Source organism: Paramormyrops kingsleyae, chromosome 18 (assembly GCF_048594095.1).
Source record: "Paramormyrops kingsleyae isolate MSU_618 chromosome 18, PKINGS_0.4, whole genome shotgun sequence".
In the NCBI taxonomy this organism is placed as follows: Eukaryota; Metazoa; Chordata; class Actinopteri; order Osteoglossiformes; family Mormyridae; genus Paramormyrops; species Paramormyrops kingsleyae.
Genome location: NC_132814.1, coordinates 20,640,921 through 20,660,543, shown reverse-complemented (window position 1 = coordinate 20,660,543; position 19,623 = coordinate 20,640,921). Strand labels below are relative to the sequence as shown.

The 19,623-nt window shown below is 46.4% G+C and overlaps 1 protein-coding gene across 1 annotated transcript; it reads right to left on the bottom strand.

Annotated features, from left to right (window-relative positions):
• On the bottom strand, positions 1 to 18,417 carry LOC111837036 (E3 ubiquitin-protein ligase MARCHF9-like). Its single transcript, XM_023798784.2, has 4 exons — positions 16,660 to 18,417; positions 1,453 to 1,608; positions 1,160 to 1,352; positions 1 to 890 (listed from the first exon to the last, which is right to left on the bottom strand). The coding sequence occupies exons 1-4, from the start codon at positions 16,957 to 16,959 to the stop codon at positions 556 to 558; spliced, it is 984 nt and encodes a 327-aa protein (XP_023654552.1). The 5' UTR covers positions 16,960 to 18,417; the 3' UTR covers positions 1 to 555.
• Positions 18,418 to 19,623: the final 1,206 nt, after the last annotated feature.

Below are 19,623 nucleotides of genomic sequence, written 5' to 3'. Positions count from 1 at the left end.
TGGCAAAAACATACCGTTTATTCAGACAAGCAGCCGGTATCTGCAGTGAGACAGGAATGCGGCAGGATTCTGCCTCCGACGCGGGACACAGTGAGAGCCAGAGCGTAACCCGTGAGATGTACCGGAACAGAGGCGCGCTGTCCCCACACTGCAGCGGTCACTGCGGGTCGCAGGTCCGCCCCCTGCTGGAGACCAGCGGACTCACGGCACCTATGCGCCGCGGGCACTGTGCACCTGGAGTGTATGAGACCGTTATTTTCCCGAAAACATTATAAAACCGAAACCCGTACAAATAACGTCATATAAAAGAAAAGCAAAGATTAAAACGCCAGTGATAAATAGTATTCTGGTCCTTTGTCGGTTTTTTTTTATATATATATACAGTTTATACACGTTTCTGCACATGATCTTTGCTTTTCTGAGTCAGGATCGGAAAAGTTTTAATATCCTGAAGAAAAATGGTTCTGTCCTGTTTATCTGTTAACAGGGAAGGCTCTTGCGCCTGCAGCGCTGTCCCAGCCCCCCCCCACGCCATCCTGGCCGTGTGCCCGCTCCTCACACGGTGGTGACCCTCATGACCACCTCCCGGTTGGCAGCAGCACTGACGCGGGGGTCTGTGGGCCGCAGCTGGCTCAGGATGTGCATTATGGTGTAGCCGCAGTGGTCGTGCAGAATAGTCCTGACGCGCTGGCCCCGCCCCATCTCCGAGCTCCCATTGGCCGAACCTTGGGGGTTCCGGTGAGAGCCCCTCCCCCCGAACTTGCCCCCAGAACTGGAGGGGTCTCCCAGGTCTTTAGACTTTTCATAGTTCAGCACTTTCCACTGCTGATTGACAGCCTGCCAGCGGTTGAATATTCGGTACACAGAAGATCCCTCGTGGATGATGAGGCCTGGGCGGAGAAGGGAGAGGACATGGCAGGTTGAATACCGTCGTGAAGATGCATTTACCCTCAGCCCTCCCTAGTGTAGTGACCGTCTGTGGCCACATATGTGGCCGCTGACCACCGTTGCTGTGTACCAAACAACTTTGGCTGCTACTGCGGTAGGCCCAGCTGGGTGTGGAGCCAGTAACTAAGCAGAAAGGTCTGCTGGGTAATACTGACTGCATGGCCCCTGTGGCCCCCCGTGGCCCCCCGTGGCCCCCAAGGCACATGCTCACCAATGCACACGATGTCCATGAAGCCGTACATGCCGTAGCAGATCTGGAACAGCAGGTCCTGCCGCTGCCACTTGGCGGACGGGCTGAGCGACGACCAGACAAGCCAGGAGATGCTGGCGATGAGGAACAGGGAGCCCAGCATGATGGCGGCAATCTGCACCTTCTCAATCACCGTCAGGGAGATGGCCTGCCACTGCCGAGGAGGGGCACGGGTTGGTGTTAGCATTAGCGTTAGCTAAGTGGCAGGCGGCAGGGTGGGTGGGTGGGTAGGGCAGGCGGCAGCTAGGAGGTACCTGCAGCGGGTTCTTTATGCTAATGGCCAACACCTGGTACTTGAAGTAGCAGAGCTCACAGCTCCAGGAGCCGCGCTCGCTGATCCAGCGGATGAGGCAGGGCTGGTGGGTGCAGCGCACCGAGCCGTCACAGCGGCATGGATTCAGGAGCTCCCCCTGCAGGCGTGGGGTGGAAGCACAGGGACACCAAGCACGGCAGGTTTAAGTAATTGCTCATTTATTATTTGCCACGCAGAGGAGAGAATTGCCTACCTGACCTAGATTTTATTTAGATTTGGTGTGGCAGTGAAAGTAAAAGCAGATGTAAGCAGAGATACATTAAAATGTATTTTCATACAAAATACCCCATTTGTAAGTGTATCAAAATGAACTACAAAGTACAGCAACCAAGCTAATTATCAAAATAAACTACTGAATTTTGTGTTTTAAAAATACAAGAATACATTTCACATATTTCTAATCTATACCAGCCTGTTCCTTCACACTGAGCCAAACGGCCAAGCATAAGAACATCGTTGTTTCACTGCTTAATGAGACGCAATGCGAATGTGAATCCAATCAAAAGATCAAATATTCTGAAATGTCTAAAATATATCCCACCTGCTCACATGGACTCAGATGATGGCAAGTCAATCGAATGAAAAAGTAACGATAACAAACTCAGATTTTTCTTGTAACTTAGCTTCTTTTTTGTACCACAGATACAAACAATTCAAACAAAAACAAAATTTAAAATGAAAAATGACAAACGCGATTTAAGAGCTTCACTCAGCAACATCTTAAAAACTTTAAACACAAATAGGCCTGAAGAGAAGTCATAAGTCTTTTGGTTCAAGACAAGAGATGAATTATTGACTCTAATGACCATTCATTAAAATGTCTGGAAAAAACTAACCTACCTCCAAACGTTTTGCGCACATGACATCCTGACAAAAGATTCATACTAAAGGTGTGACCTCCACCCCAGGAAGGAAAAACACCTCACTTTGCTCTCAGGTCTCTTATCTAGTGATTTTATTCAAAGCTGCATACAGATTTTACACTGTTATACACATAGATGTTGTTTTTCTGAGATAGTATAATTTTTTTTTTCCGGTGACACCCCCACAAGAGTACTACAGCAAATCTCCTTCCGGCACTTTCCGGCCCTGTAATGACGCATCTGCTGCTCTCTTCATTTGACTGTTTAACGGAGGAAGGAAATTAAAACCTGGATCTCGAGAAGCGAGTCCCCAGGGGATCGGATAACATGTGTTAGTTACCATTTGGTGACCAGTCAGCTTCTCTATAATTAAAACTCCAGTCCAGGTAGATGTAGGAAGGAGCCGTCATCCATGCAGGACCCCTGTCATTTTGCACCCTCTACACTTCATCTATCTTTGATCAAGTATCTTTATCTCTCTCTGTCTTTATTTATGTCATTTAGCAGGTAGTTTGGTCTAACATGACACACAAGTGAGGAGCAGAGTTCATGGTCAGCCAGAATCTCTGCAGCAGAGGTTAAGGGTCTTGCCTCTGCCAGTTCTAGGATTTGACCTCACAACCTCCCAGGCAGAGATTTCCGGCCATAATACCACCCACAATTATATAGAGATATGCTTCCTTACTGCTGGTAAGTTCACATAAATCTTAGCGGTAGCAGTGGAAGGGAAGGGTATATTTATTAATATTTTGTAAGTTATTTTATTATTTTTAAATAAAATTATCTGTGTGTAAATAATTTGTGCTTTCAATAAATCCATAAATGTTCAAAAGAAGTGGACTACTATTCCAAGAAATATAATCTGCATAGAATATACATAATACACATATTAGGCAGCTGGGGCAGCTGTAATTATGTAATTAATAGACTGAATGTTGTTTTTAGTTACAAATAAATGTCAAAATGGTGACTTCAGTTTGCAGTAATATGCTAAGGGAGAGAATTACAGATGTTACAGAAAGACGTTCATCACTGGATTGTCATGTGATGCGTTTCTTAAACGCTGCTGTTATTCTGTGAGTAAATAGCTTACTTCTGCCTGAATGTGGTCTGTATGGGACTCTTCCTCCCCCAACCCCAACTGCCTCTGAGGGCCCTGAAGGGGGCGCTGTAGGAATAGCCTTAATTTAGAGGGAATTATCCTCACCCGCGGGTGGGTGGCAGCCGTGCTTAGCAGTGGAAAGCTCCGGAAGCACGACGCACACCGGGGAGCAACCGGCAGCAGAAGCGATTAGGAAAGCGAACGGCTGGAATCTCGTATCGATCTGAGGACGGTGAGCGGAGGAGCAGAAGCCTGGCACAAGGTCCACAGGCCGTCACGCGGAAAAGGCCGGAAAAGAGCCGTACCTCAGATGGGTCACCAGCAGGGGGGGGCGGTTACGCAAGACAGCGTCTGTTTCAGTCAATGAAACACACACACACACAGTCACACACAAACAGTATCACGCGCACACACACACACACACACACACATCACACCACAACACACAGTCACACAAAGTCTCACACACACACCTCACATACACAGACATACACTCAGAGCACACGCACACATCACACACACACACACAGTCACAAACACAGTCACACAAAGTCTCACACACACACACCTCACATACACAGACATACACTCAGAGCACACGCACACATCACACACACACACACAGTCACAAACACAGTCACACAAAGTCTCACACACACACCTCACAAACACAGACATACACTCAGAGCACACACACCAAATCAGACAGAGAGGCATACACACACCTCTCTAACAGAAAAAACAATATTCTCAGATTGCATTTCAATTAAAATTCATTTGAAGAGATAGGACAAAAAAATTAAGAGATGCATCCGATTAGGATGCAAATGAAATAGGGATGCCACAGGAGCAAGGGAGCAGCGGAGGAGCGGAGAGCCCATCACCGCTGACCACGCTCCCACCTGCTCCCGTTTGCTCTGGCCTGCTCCCGCTCACTCCCACCTGCTCCGGATCGCTCTATGTTCTATGTTCTATGCTCTATGTTCTCCCGTTCCCTCCTCCTCGCTCCCATCTTCTTTTGCTCACTTCCACCTGATCCTATTTGCTCCTGCTCGCTCCCACTTGCTCCCAATCGCTCCCACATGTTGCCGTTCTCTCCTGCTGCTATGCAGAATGTTTTATGAGCTCTCAAATTAAAACAGGAGAAGCAGGAGAAGAAATGAGGCATGAAACCGAACAGCCTCCTTCTGCCAGTCTGCAGTTCTCATGTGGACAATGTGACAGCTAACGGCCACCAAAAGGCCAGGAGTGACTCACTAGGAGGAAGACCTCGGTCTCTCAGTAGAGGTCTGAAACCTCTGAGCTACGAACCACAGCGTTTCTTCTAAGGAATCCAGATTTCACAAGCACCCAACACATTGAAGTCAAAGGCCGCTTACGCCAGTACCAGGCTAGGTTTGCTCAGTAACTCAGTGACTAGGTGGCAGCTTGCGGCGCAGTGGGCTAAGCCCCTATGCCTGTGAGTGGAAGGTTGCCGGAATGTGACTGGCTTCATGCCCATGGACCCTTAACCCCCAGCTCCATGAGCACTGCTGCAGGTGGCTTTTGCCTGCACTCTCACCTACACATGTGTCATAGTATCATCATTTCATTTCAACTCTGAAAGGACTTCAGAAAATAACAGTCATGTAGATGGTTCATCAGCCAAACACACCAGGGGTCTACAACTCTGGTCCTGGAGAGCTACTATCCAGTAGGTTTTCTATCCTACCCGGCTTCTGATGAGTCACACCTGTTCTCAGGAAAAGAGAAGGAAACTTTAGGCCCATTAGGGGGATGAGAACTTTAGCTAACATCTACTATTAGCCCTGTTGTTAAAGTATACACCCATTCTGGTATTAACTGCCTTTTCCTGGTTATAACATATGTCTTACTTTGTTCCCACTGATTTGTTGAGATTCAAGGCCTGTATAAGTAAGATTAGCTTTTGGTGGAAGCGCTTGTAGGTAGACGTGGTGTAGATGCTTGGAGCCTGGGGTTCTGGCAGCTGTGTGGTGGAGAACATCCCTCCTCCGGAGAAGAAAGACAGACCATCTACAGTCTGACCTCTGTCTGCTCTCTTTCTGTCGGATGGGCTGCCGCAGATCTGCTCTCTAAGTAAAGATGCAATACACTGACTATTCAACCAACACAGCTATTGTGTGTCTATTCACAAGAAAGTCTAGACATGTTCATGTACCCCACTGAAGGTGCAGAAGTGCAAAGGAGAGCAGTTTTATTATACGCTTTTTATTGTGGAAGTTGTTCAGGATTATTGATAAGAACATTTTAGCACATTTGGTGGGAAAGATGGGCAGTGAGATGGGGGAAGACATGGAGGGAGCAGATTGTTCCATCCAGGCCAGAGAAATGTTACGCACTCATTTTCATGAGCACACTGGAATGCCTCTTTTCACATATCCCATCATGCTGTCCTTTGACACACACACACACACACACACACACACACACACACACACAGATAGAGGTGAGAGTGAAGCTTGGGGTCTGAGCACAGGGGCAGCCGTCCATCCAGCCCCCCATGTGCATTTTTCAGGAGGTTAAGAGCCCAGATCAGGGGCCCAACGGACATGTGACGAGTCCACAGAGGACAGAATTTGAACCAACAACCTTCCAATCAGAGGCACAGACAGCTGAGCCGCACACCCTCAAAACGAGGAGCATACTCACAGGAAATGCTCTTTTAGAGCTGAGTCACATCCCAGAGAAGCCCTACAGTATTAAACCACAGTAATACTAGTAATACTAGCAGGTACACATCCCATACCTCGGAGCTTTGGGTCTACAGCAGAGCAGCTGCAGAGCAGGTACACATCCCATAACACAGAGCTTTGGGTCTACAGCAGAGTGAGCTACTCTTGGCTCCTCCAAACGCTGGTCTAAACAACAGCACATACATCATGCAAAATGAGAATAAATAAAGGGGTTGAGCACTTATGTCAAAAAAACGCTTGAAAAGTTAGGCGCTTTCGAGTTATGCGTATTTTCCCCTGAAGAGCGCGGACACGCCCGTCGTAGTTAACCCAAAAATGAAGGTCCGGCCGTGCAAGATGTATGATTCATTCATCAAACAAGAAAATGGGGTTACGGCCTCGGTGATTCTGGCAACAAGCAAATAAAGGACATTTACTTTATGAACCTAAATGAAATCCGTAGAAACTCTTATTTTGAAAAGGAAAGCATGGCAGCGTTTGAATATTGTGCAGAACAACTGATATTACCTTATTAGGAATATTAAAATTGTTATTCATACCTCTGATTTAATGATCCCTCAACCATTTTCCATCAGTTGGTATAATAAGATGTACGTTCGTTTTTTAATTGTTTATATGTAATTGTTTTGCTACGCAATCGCTGAAATGCAACGGAGGCAAAAAATCATAATTTCAGACAAAAATATAATGGGAGAATCGACCCCATAGTATCTACAGCACATCTAGAAATCCGACAAAGAAAGTGTATTTTCCGGCGGTTAACACAGGGTCCGATGCCTTTTTACTCCTTCTTTTTGTATTAAGTTGGGAGGCATTCCTTCTACGCTGGTTTCCCTCCCCTTGAATGAGCGAGATGAGAGAATCAGAAATGCCGACAGAGCTGAGGAGGTATGCTAAGCGCTAACTTTTGGAAGGATTTAAGCGGCAGAGAAGATTAAAGAAATTCAACAGCATCTACCAGCAGATTATTAATAGTAATGTAAGTATTATTTCACTAAGCTGTAGTCGACTATTTTTTAATTTATATTCTGTTGGTTAGGATCCGTGCCCTTGTTTGGAAGGTTGTGGGTTTGAATACCATTGCTGGCAGAATAGTTGTATCACTTTTGGGCCCATGAACAAGACCCTTAACCCCAAGGACACTCGCCGATCGTGCTCTCTGCTCCTTGCATGTGCACTGGTGTTGATAAATATGCCACCATATAGATGATACTCTCCCAGAATGTCCTGTCCCGGCTTTCAGTCTTCCCACTGGGATGGCCATCGTTCTGAAAGCTGGATGCATCCACCTTGATCCTGTCAAACCTTCAACTTTTCCAGTCATGATGCTGTTAAATGCCCCCGAGGTTCTTCGAATATGCCAAAGAAGTTTAACTCGCAGTGGTTAGCACGGTGGTGCAGTGGTTAGCACGGTTGCCTCCCTCTCTGGGATTACGCTTCGGGTCTCTGCTATGGCTCCATGTGTGTGGAGTTTCCATGCTCTCACTGTGTCTTTGTGGTGCCCCCCCCCACCCCCCCACAGTCCAAAAACATGCTGAGGTTAATCGGAGTTACCAAATTGCCCATAGGTGTGCCTGTGTGAGTGACTGGTGTGTGAGTGAATGGTGTGTGAGTGTGCCCTGCGATGGGTTGGCGCCCCATCCTGGGTTGTTCCTTGTCTTGCATCTGTAGCCTGTGGGATAGGTTGTGGGATAGGTTGTGGGATAGGTTGTAGGATAGGTTCCAGACCCCGCGTAACCCTGAATAGGATAAGTGGTTATAGAAAATGGATGGAAGTTTCAATTGGTCATTTGTGAAAGTTCATGCTTGATTTTATCAAGAATCAACGTGCTTTTCCTTGTGGTCCACAGAATTGAGTTTAAAACCTAAAAAAGGTGTTACATTGTAGTAGGTCCTCTCCAGCTCCAAAGATCTAAGGCATCAGCACTTTTTCTGTCCAGCTCCTTCATTGTCCAGCTTTTGCATCCACAAAGAGTCAGAGAATAAACCATATTCCGAACGATTCTGACCTATATAATTTTACAAATAATTTTACGAAAGTTAAAATATACCGGTGTTCAACTCACTAAGCAATAGAAAATAAATAGATAGAGGCGATCATTCTGCATCGTGACTTTCCCCCATCACGTAATTAAACGGGAGTTTTCCGAAAGCTGCAGATGACACGCAAAGACCAGCAGGCGCCACACAAAAAATTTTGTGACTCATAAACATATAAAACATATGTACAGTACTGGTTGGGAGGAATGCCGAATGTGTTTGTGGCAGCCTCTCACACCATATCTCGCAGTCATCTTTGTTTCTTGCATCTCTCGTATCTTTTCGCTTCGCTCCGCTTGAGAGAGCACAAAATCTAACGCGGTTTTTCCAGATCGCGGGAAGCCTGCGCCCCTAACCCCGGTGATGGGGATTAATGAAGATCTACAGGAGTAAAGATGCCTTGATTCAGGGCGGTACCCTGCTCACGGGGAGACGTCCTGTTGGACAGGACAAGCAGCAGATGGTGATCAGCCACGAAGGCCGGACTTCCTGACACGAGAAATCGCTCTGCTTTTTATAGTTTTTAGAGAAACTCGGGACAAGAGCAATGAAAGAAGGACAATCCTCAAATGTCACTTTTGTAGCCTCTCATGTGGGTGAAGGCGGTAAATGGCGACACTGATCCCTGCTTGTCGCTTCCTCTGCAATCTGTAAGGTGTTTATTCTGTGATTTTCCAGTCAGATAGAAGTGTGCTGGTACTTCTGTTTGCTGCAATGTAACGGTTCTGCTTATGCAAATGCTTAACTTTGCTGTAAGATCTTAGTATTAGATTAGTCCTTCCAGCGGCACTTTTGACTTCTCTGTGAGGGTTTTGTCTGCAGATATCTTACAGGTGAGCTTAGACTCCTGGAACAGTGAATCCAGAAGTAACTCTTGGCCTTTTGTAAGAGTTTTATCTGCAGAAATCTCACAGATTATCTTAAACTTCCGATGCAGGGTTCAAAACATTTGTCCATGACTCCTGAACTTTTTACAGCAACAAGAAACATACTGTTTCATACTGTAATCTCAAAGAATTCAGATACTCAGGTAGCAGAATTTGCTACAATGGGACACAGAGAATAGGGGGTACGTATGAAGGTAGAGTGTGTTTTATTTGTGTGTGGGTGGGGGGTTCCTATTGTGGCTGTAAGCAGGTTTACTTTATAGCAATTAAAAAATACATCAATAGAATAAAATATCCAGCTGCATATGTGGGTAAGTCTGCAGTCATTACCATAGCAGGTGTATGTTCATAGGCTTGTAACAGTTTTAAAGCTAAATTCTTGTGTTTCCAATGCAAATCAAATAATAAAATGCATAAACTGTTCCTGAAGAAATATTTAGAGACCTGACCTTTATGTGATTAGGGGGCGCGTAGCAGTGCAGTACTGAAGGACTAGCCTAGCGATGAAGAATCCTGTAAACTCCCCCCCACTCACTCTGTAACCCCCACACACTCAGCAACCCCCGCGCACTCACTCTGTAACCCCCCACTCAGCAACCCCCGCCCACTCACTCTGTAACCCCCCACTCAGCAACCCCCGCCCACTCACTCTGTAACCCCCCACTCAGCAACCCCCGCCCACTCACTCTGTAACCCCCCACTCAGCAACCCCCGCCCACTCACTCTGTAACCCCCCACTCAGCAACCCCTGCCCACTCACTCTGTAACCCCCCACTCAGCAACCCCCGCCCACTCACGCTGTAAGCCCCACCCACTCTGCAGCCCCCACCCAATCTGTAATTCCCATTCACCCTTATATTTCTGCCCATTGCTTCTATGATGCCTACATTCTGCTTATGTTACTTATCACAGATCTTTGGTGTATATTCTGATCTGGTTTCCCATAATAATTTCTTTTTGTTACATTACCATTTCCAGCCCAGTACTAATCACCCTCATCGTATTATCATACGGGTCCCCACACTAATCACTGCTCTTTACATCATCATCTGGGCCCCAGTACTAATCACCACTATCTACCTCATCATCTGCCTTCACCTTATTATGTTCACCTTTCTTTGCATTGCATTATGTCCAAACACGCCTTTGTACCCACCACTGTGAAGTAACAAAATACTAAGATTCTGTACTCTACTAAGAGTAAGTTCTTATCAGTAATCCTTAGATTTTCAGCTGTTATTGAATACAATCACAGATTAATAGCTTTTTAAAATGCTGCCACAGAAAGAACACAAACCTACGTGGTGATGAACAATCACACGGAGCCCTCAGTGGACGTGCTCTGCAGGTGCAGACGTCCACCACACTGGCAGTGGCAAATGGGCGCCCTGGGGTGAGGCTCTGCCCCTCGACATGGCCGCACTGCACGCTGTTATTGCACTGCACGTTTCGTACGTCCTGCGGAGCTGCCTAATTGCGCCTATGGAGGTTATTGCCAAGCAGACAGAGGGCGCCGCTGGGATGGTCCTACACGAATGAACAAACAAGTCCTACACGAATGAACCGGCTCCAGTTTGTTACAAGTAACCTTCACTGCATAAAGCGAGTGCACGACAGCCCGAAGACGAGGGACAGTGCTTCCTGTGATCGTCACTGCAAACCGCTCCTGGTTCACGACGGCCAGCTGGCTCCGTTTGGTTTTTGTGCACCGTGACTGTACCACGAGCCAGCTGGGCTGAGTGAGAATAGGCAAAAAGGAAGAGGATCACGATTCTTCCGCGCAAATACTGAGCTCCTGTCAACAGCACATTATCAGTCTCTGTTCCGTATGCATTTTGTTACATTGTCTTTTTGAATTAATTTTCTCAAAGGGCCTTTTGTTTATGATAACAATTATCAAATAATTGAAATGTTGAAACATTAGCTTTTCTATCTTTTGATACAAGTGTCTGCTATAATTTCCTAGGCTATTGTAAGCTATTATTCCAGTCATGATACCAAAAACATACGACTGATATCTCTACAAAAAGCTCAACACCATTTTTTTCTTGTTGCTTAGCAAACTCTTTTGTGCAGTGAGGTACTTTTTTTGAGAAAGCATCATCAGACAGCCCCGGAAGTGATTGACAGTTATGGGCTGACCCTGGGACTTGAACTGGCAACCTTCTGATGCAGGTACAGTGTCCACACACCACCCCCAACCCCACCTTTGTTACGCATTTACATATCTTCCTTCGCCCTTCCTCGGGTCATTCAGCAGTCGTTCCCGCTGCGACATGTACCCTGTCACACATGATGCTCCATGAGCTTCTTCCATCCCTCTCTCTCTCTCTCTCTCGCGCATCCCTTCCTTTCTTTGTCTTTCTCTTCCTGTTCAGGCACATTCACAGCACACAGCAAAAAAAAAAAAAAAAGCTGAAATCTGTCTCCACTGGAGGCAGTCCAACATTCCCACTAAGCTCCCGTTTCTCGCGTACCTGCAGCCTGCCTGTTTGGTGTCTTTGGTCTAATTACACGAGGCCAAGATCAAGGCGGCATCATTCACAGCCAGTGAAGGGAAACTCATCAACAGAACAGGGCTGCTGTGTCTCATCGCCCCCTGACATCGTTTATGCCTCAATGGTCAAACTGACACTCACCCTGACTCATTCATCTCTCAATGGTCAAACTGACACTCACCCTGACATCGGTCATCTCTCAATGGTCAAACTGCAGTATGTGTGGTTCTTAATGACTTAAAGCAAATGAATGCAAATGAAATGTCTTTCTATAGTTTTGCTAGTTGCACAAACAAACTTTCAAACTGTTCCCATCCTTGTATCCATGTATCACATCCTTTGAAATGTTACACGTAAAAATGGTATATGTATAATAAAGACAGACATATAATAAAGTCAAAAATGTATACTATCTGCCTCATTTGTATGCCACTTTTCACAAACATATTTGTTAAATATATTAATGTAAATGTAGTTTATAAATGCGATTGTGTGTTACAAACTATGAAGTACAGTGGTACCTCGGTTCTCGAACTTGATCCGTTCCGCACTCCGGATCGAATCCTAAAAAGTTCGAGTTCTGAACGAATTTTTCCCATAAGAAACAATGGAAAACCAATTAATTGGTTCCCAGCCCCGCCAAAATTACACCTAAATATGTTGTTGTTTTTCTTTTTTTGCATTTAAACACAAAATGAACAAGGCATTTTTTTCTTAATGGCTTCCAAAATGATAAACATCTTATCCCAACATTACTCCTGTCCTGCCCCGATTGTCCGCTCCTTCCGTGTGCCACGCCCCCTCGTTAACCTCGTGTGGGATCCCCATGTGATCAGCTGTTTCTGGTTGTTGTCATTAGTCCTCTGTATTAAGTCCGCGTTTCAGTTTGTTTCCCCAGTCCGGTCATTGGGTGCGTTCGACTTGCTTACAGTGCTGGCTTAAAACAACGCATTCTGATCCTGACGCAATGCATTACGGTTAGATGCATTGCGACCTCTCACCCGGCTGCACAAACTGGAACCGCCTCCGTGACGACACACCTTTGCCCTTATTGGCTGAAGAAGAGTTTAGTTACACGCGTGACGTTTGTATCCCAGGCAGTTTCAATGCGTAATCTGCTATTTCTCCCGAATATCACGTAAAGCAGTGAGAACTGGTTTTCAGTTAATTTACCTGGTAAAGTAAAATTTTAATACATTACATAAATGCTCTAATAGTACACGTAAGTTAGTGGTTTATTTATTGTTAGTTACTGTAATGTTGCGCTGCTTTATTTGGTTAATCGTCCAGTCTGTGAAGAAGGCATTCAAGTAAGAATTGCATTGTAGTATGACTCATTTCCTGGTGCATACAATTTATATTAGGTCAGCGTTCACTGTTCGACTTCTGATATTCAGATCGAGATCTAGGTCAAACTGGTTTGTTCGACTTTCAAGAAATTAGAGTTCTAGTGAGTTCGAGAACCGAGGTACCACTGTATATGTGCTGTTGGATGTACAATTACAATGGCAGACAGTATCCAGACTGGTGAATTAGTTAGTACACTAACACTATATACTCAACCTGTATGCAGGACATATACAGAGAGAAGCTGGACTAAAGGAGACACCTTCAGGATTAAGACTGGTGGAAATACTTCAAAAGTACTAGACTACGCTCGCTGAAGTACTATCTCACGTTTCGAAGAATAAGTTTTCCAATTGTTATGAATACGGTTATTTTCTGTGAATATTGCAATTTCATTATGTTTGTGAAAGCTGGACAATGTAGAAGCAGGATGGCTTTGAACTCTGAAGTGGGTGAAGGCTTCTAAGAGCATTCCAGACAACAAGGAAGAAAGGTAGATTATTGAATTGCCACTTGAAGCACTAATGAATCTGAATCTGTTTGGGCATTGTGAGAAGATGCTGAGAACGAGCATAATGACCGGAAAAGGTGAAAGTGAAAGATAATAATTATTCTTTTAATGCTGTTATTTTATATATATTAAAAAAGTCGCCCACTACAGCAGAAAGCTCTCTGAATGGTTCAATCCTGAGCCTCAATCCTGAGCCTCCATCCTGAGCCTCTATCCTGAGCCTCCATCAGGGTGGAGGAGAGCCCTTCGCCACCTTCTTTAGGGTGGAGCACAGGCAGGGTCAGTCACGGTGGATTCATTCCAGGCATGAAACACTGACACTGCTGCCTGATGAAGGTACCACACAGTGCATCTCAACCGGACAAATGGGATAGGCAGCTGACTCATCTCTTTCCTGAGTGTTCGCCTCTTAATAGCTGAAACGCTCCTTAGTAAAACTGCTTTATTAAGGGAAACAAACGTAAGAGTTCTCCTGCTCCTTGCAGCCCCGGTTTTGGCTGCGGCAGGCGCTGCCGCGCTCTAATGATGGGGTCCTGGTGACCGCTGACAGGTGTACGTGGACCTTCGTGCCTCCAGACCCGGCAGGAAGCACCGCTTAAAAAAAAAGCGTCTGTCGGCTTTGGACCGGCCCGTTTCCGTTCCTGTTCCGATTCTCTCCGCCTTCCGCTTCGTGGGATCGTCCCGCTGAGCGCCAACTGTGCCCGAAGCACGCGCTGGCCGTCCGGCGTCATCGGCGGCCTGGGCGAGGCGCGCAAGGTCGGAGGCGCGCATTTCTGCAGCGGAAAGGCGTGGCCCGAGTCACGTGACGTCATGTGACCTGGGGGGAGCTGCCGGCACATCCGATCTCGGCCCCGATCGCCGACCTCAGCGATGCAGGTGATGCTTCTACATTGCGATCCTCTGCGGATCCATCTCACCGTGGGTCGTCCAAGCTTAGGACCTCGGAGGCTCTACGTACATTCGACGAGGCCCAGGAAGTTAAAACGACCCCAAGAAATCTTCTGTGAATGAGACACGGTGTGCCGGAATGGCCGGGACCACGGCCTGATTACAGGGAAGCAGCCCATCCACGGAAGAAGATATCCGAGTAACAGAAAGTGTCTGTCAAAATTAGGTGCTTTGTGCAGGTGTGGGCAGAAAAAGACCACAGCCAAATCATAACTCCCAATCAGAATAAAGAAAGAGAACAGGCTGCGGGGGCTATGTCCCCCCCGCAAATCCAGGGGCACACTCTCCTAACCCCCTTCACCCTCCTCACCTGTCCCAGAGCAACTGGAGCCTCATTTTCCACAACAAATCATAACAAGCAAGCCGCACTGACCCCTCTAATTAGCCCCGTCCGAATTCTGCAGGCTCGATTATTTTCCAGAATCGCCTCCCTTCTATGTTATGCAGGGCGAGTGGCCGAAAACACCGTTTGATGTTAGTCCTGTTTAACCTTTCGCTCTTCAGACTGCGAGAGCTTGCCCAGTTTCCATACTCGTTTCACCGCATCCTAGATGAGACAGTTACGAATGCTCATATGTTAAGTGATGAAACCTTGACAATTTGCGCCGTTCGTCTGGTGGATACACTAAAACAATACAACTTTAAAAGGTGCCACTTATCAAACACTGTCGGGAAAAATGGATACAGCTCTGATGCAGTTTATTTACCACGGTACAAAAAACATGAATCACCCCCAATGGTACAAAATTGTCCATTTCTGTATCTTATATTTACTTACAGCCAGGGTACAACTGATAGACCCTTGAGGGTACAGCACCAGTGACAAGTAATTATACCCTCAAATGTACAAATTGATATCTTTGTTTGTGACAATGTAGGGGCAATAAAATAGTAAAATAGTTTGTCCTTAGTAGAGTCATAAGAACAGAGACATAAGTAATTTCCCCGCTGCGGCCCAGCAGAGTGGATCGTGCACATGCCACAAACCATCCTCAACAGCAGGGAAGCAGGAACTGACATTAAATCTATAATATTTACATGAAGTAAAAAGCTCTTGGGCTGAGTGTTATCCGGTAATTAGGCCATAAAGGCGTCAGTGAGGTACCATTCGCCAACAGGTGTGTATTAATGAATCAGCAGGACATGGGTAGGTCTTTACAGATCTTTCATGTTCCGCTGAAGCTGCACACAGTTACTGTGTAGCGGACAGGGTGTAGCGGAGTTTCCAGTGCGTCGGACGCGTGTGAGGACACAGCACAGTGACGCCTGGCCGACTCCTTGACTGCCTCTTGTTTTTAATGTGCTATTTGCCTCACTTGTACGTCGGTTTAGACAAAAGCGTCTGTTAAATAAAATGAATAGAAATGATAATCACAGCAGATAAAAAACACACATTCACCAATAATCACATTAGATAAACACCCTGGATAAACACACACTGTTAGACACATTGGATAATAGACACTGTCAGAAAACAGGGCACGTCTCTGATATAATTGTGCTCCCCAAGATATAAACATCATGAATAGACCCCCAATGGTACAAAAATGTTAATCAGAGTCCATTTCTGTACCTTAAAAGGTATGTTTACCTACAGCTAGGGTGCAATTGGCAGACCCTTGAGGGTACAGCCCCAGTGAGCAGTAATTGTAACCTGAAAGGTACAAATTGGTATTTTTTAGTGAATAAACTTACTGTCAAACACATACTGATAAACACAGAATAAACATGGAATCATAGACAAACACATTGGATAATAAACACACTCACTGTTAAACACACTTGATAAACACACAAACAGGGCAAAAGTGACATACATAGGGAGAAGCAAAAGTGGTCTCTATTGCTCAGTTGTTCATTAACTGAAGGCGATCGCCTTTCCTACTCTGACAGCACACAGGACTCAGGATCTATGAACTCAAAGTGTGCCTGAGCTGAATGCTGGGGCACCGTCAAACGGCAAACATCAGTTAAGTAGGGCGGAAATAGCATGTGAGAGCAGAGGCTGTTACTGTTCATTAGCTGTAAGTGTCAAACCCCGAGCATCCTGAGAAGCGTCCCAACCCGCAGCCTGGCTAATGAAACGACCCCTTTCCTAAGTGGCAGGTACTCCGGATTCACGCCTATGCTGAAGTGTCCGCGTTACCCGTATACACTCATATACCGAGTGAGAAGGGGGGCATTTTACGGACATTATCAGTTTACCCAAATCAGCTCCCCGGGCGGCCGGGACAGTACCTGCTCGGGTCCTTGGAAGCAGATCCGGCACCGCAAGCCGTCCATGCCGCTGCTCATCGATACATCGTCCAGGCCCGGCGGCAACCGGGGCTCCCCTTCCTCAAACGTCAGGCTCCGCGGACGCGGCTCCGTCCCGTAGTACTCCTCCTCATCATCCCGGGGGGAGCAGCCGGGGAACGGCGGCCAGCCACAGCCGCGCATCCCCAGCGCCTGCGAGCCCGCGTCGGTCCGGCGGTCGGACCGCATCAAGACCAGCACCTTCAGCTCGTTGAAAAACATGCGGATCCGGTACTTGAACATGACTGATTATTTATAGATATTCGATCTATGAAATGATATCAATTTTAAAAAGATGCGACTTCTGTCCGATACTCCGGATGCTCCTGAGTTTTGCAAGCAGTATTATTATTATTATTATTATTATTATTATTCGTCTGTAGATGTTATGGATTTATGATATTAATACATAAGCATAACAGCTACAAAAAAAGCGTGAAAAGTATAGGCTAAGTAATAGGAGATTCAGAAAGTGAGCATGTTTGCAGTGGTTTTGCCCTCTGATGGCGTTAGTACATAAAGTACATAAAGGGAGCGGCTTTTAAAAGCAAAAGGAGAGTGACAGCTCGTCTCTTCTATTTTCGCTGAGCTTCAGGGATCGGCGCCCCGGACCCCGGCGGCCGCCCGGCGGACACACTGTCCCGGGTTCGACACGGCAGGTCCGTCTGGTGCTTCGCAAGGCGGCGGAGGAGGAGAGAAACGGGGCGCAGCCGGGCGCAGGAGCCGTGCGAGGACTTTTAAAAAGGGGAAACAGCGCGGTAACAGTACATCCACACGGTCATATCTGGGCGCAGTTCTCTCCAACAGCATAATCCGACAGGACGCGTTAGCGGCGGCGGGTTTCTTTTGTCTGCATGTCGGCGGTAGCCCGGTTGTCATTTCATCATTAATTCCGTGTTGCTTCGGGAGATGCCTTCAGGATCCGTCCCGCACCGATTCGGTTTCACACCACTTCTGTCCGCATTTAAACGTTTCGAAAACAGAAAACATCCCCACACTGCACATCCATGGCTTTCCCTCCGCTTCTCCTCCTCGGGAGGAGCTGGCGTGCCGCGGATCGCTGTATCAGTCGGGATCGCAGCCCGAGGTGTGGATGCAGCCGCGGCGGGAAGCGTAATGACAGCAGCTTAGACAGTGCGCCCGTTTGCGGTGGGCTGCTCGTTGAAGCCGCTCTCCCTCCGCTTCCCCTCCTTCGATATTCTCGCTTTCCTCCTCGGCCGGGGGATCCTGCTGTCCGAGGTGCTGATCCTGATATGACGCATGCAGTCACATGCGGTGCGACCCGGCAGGTCTCAGCGGTGCCTCTGAGCCCCGTTTGCGTGTCTCTGGGTGTGTCGTTGTGTGTCCCCCTCTGTGTCTCTCTGTGTGTCCGTGTGTGTGCATGAATGTGCTTAATTGTTTTTCTGAACACTACAGTCAGTATCTTCCAGAGTTCCAAATAACAATAATTAGGTTTAAAACTTACATTATTCAACCTATCAATAAATAAATAAACCAACCAATTAATGTGCATTTATGCACGTTTTCACAAAAGTTTGCCACAGAAACCTTCCCCATTACAACTGCCCTCATCCCACTGCGGGGCGCTTTTTCTCTGTCAGCATTTTACACTTGTTTAATCCCTTGATCCGTCCCGGTAAGTTCACCCCTCCCCGAAGCGCTCAGGCTTGATTTGAAAATCGATGGTGCTCCTTTGGTCTGGACCAGCCTGTGATTGATGACTCTGGTCCCGCAGAAGAACAGGATAGATGCTGAAATAACCCCGTCACGCTTGGGCTGTTTGCTGCCATCAACGACCCGTCCAGGAGGGGGCAGCACATTCAATCCTGTGCTACCTACACCTAAAAGGGCAAATCTGCAACTGTGAAGGCATCAGCCCATTTCACGTTTGTCTGAATTATTGTGATGGGGTCAAGGAGCTTTGAGGAAAATCTGGTGTTATGCAGTGTGTAATAATAACAATAATAATAATAATAATAATAATAGCTATATAATGACTTACACTAGACCCCCTGGTAAGCAATGACGTCCTTGCCCAGAATTAATTGATCTGTTATAATTACTATTTATGTGGCTGGGTAATCTAAAGTACTATAATAAAATGTGCAGTTCAGTTGAATGATCTGTAGAGCTGACTCAGACAAAGGGACGAGGGGGAGGGGATGGTGACCGTTTAAAGGACTCCAGGGGGGTACAGGGGGGAGATGGATGGGAGCTGTAATGGGAACATGACCCCCATGGAGTAAAGCTCAGAGTACAGCAAGTACAGGTTAACATCTAAGGTCATAAACAAGCATGACTGACCACCAAGTACTCAAGAGTACTCAATAAATACTAGATGTGTAGCATAATTCTGGGGACACAAAATACATTTTGACACTTGTCCTACCTATATTTCAGAAAGACGCTGCACATGTACATGTCCTGTATCAGCAGAAGCCAGGCCTCATGGCAGCAGTCACAGAGGGTGCTGATTTTTATACTATATAAGTTAAATTAATAATTATTCTCATTGTCACGTAAATAATCATTTCAATAAAAAGTCCTCTGGTGTTTCAGCTGTGAGTTAACATGGTCTAAAGTCAGAGGCCCATGAAGTACTGTTGTCTGAGTCAGTACAGGGCATTAAAGGGGGTCAGAGCATTTTATATATTCCTTATCTTTGAGCACCATAATTCCCAAAACCTACATAAGGATACTTGGTACTCATGACTGTATGTTTAATCATTCGGTTTGATTTACCAATACTGTCACAGTGGTGATGGCTTTTACTGGGCTTCTTCCAGGCTGTCGTCTGAAAATAAAATAAAACGTCGACAGACACATTTGTCCCACTCCAGTTCCAGTAAGACACCGTAATGTGCATTTCCTGTTTCATTGGAAGCCAGGCCGCATATTGGCAGTCGC

Excerpts from the sequence above, each read along its gene's own strand:
- LOC111837036 (XM_023798784.2), bottom strand. The coding sequence starts at position 16,959 with ATGTTCAAGTACCGGATCCGCATGTTTTTCAACGAGCTGAAGGTGCTG. Across the intron at positions 1,353-1,452 it reads GCATAAAGAACCCGCTGCAG|TGGCAGGCCATCTCCCTGAC; the intron begins GTACCTCCTAGC and ends CCTCCTCGGCAG. Across the intron at positions 891-1,159 it reads CATGGACATCGTGTGCATTG|GCCTCATCATCCACGAGGGA; the intron begins GTGAGCATGTGC and ends TTCTCCGCCCAG.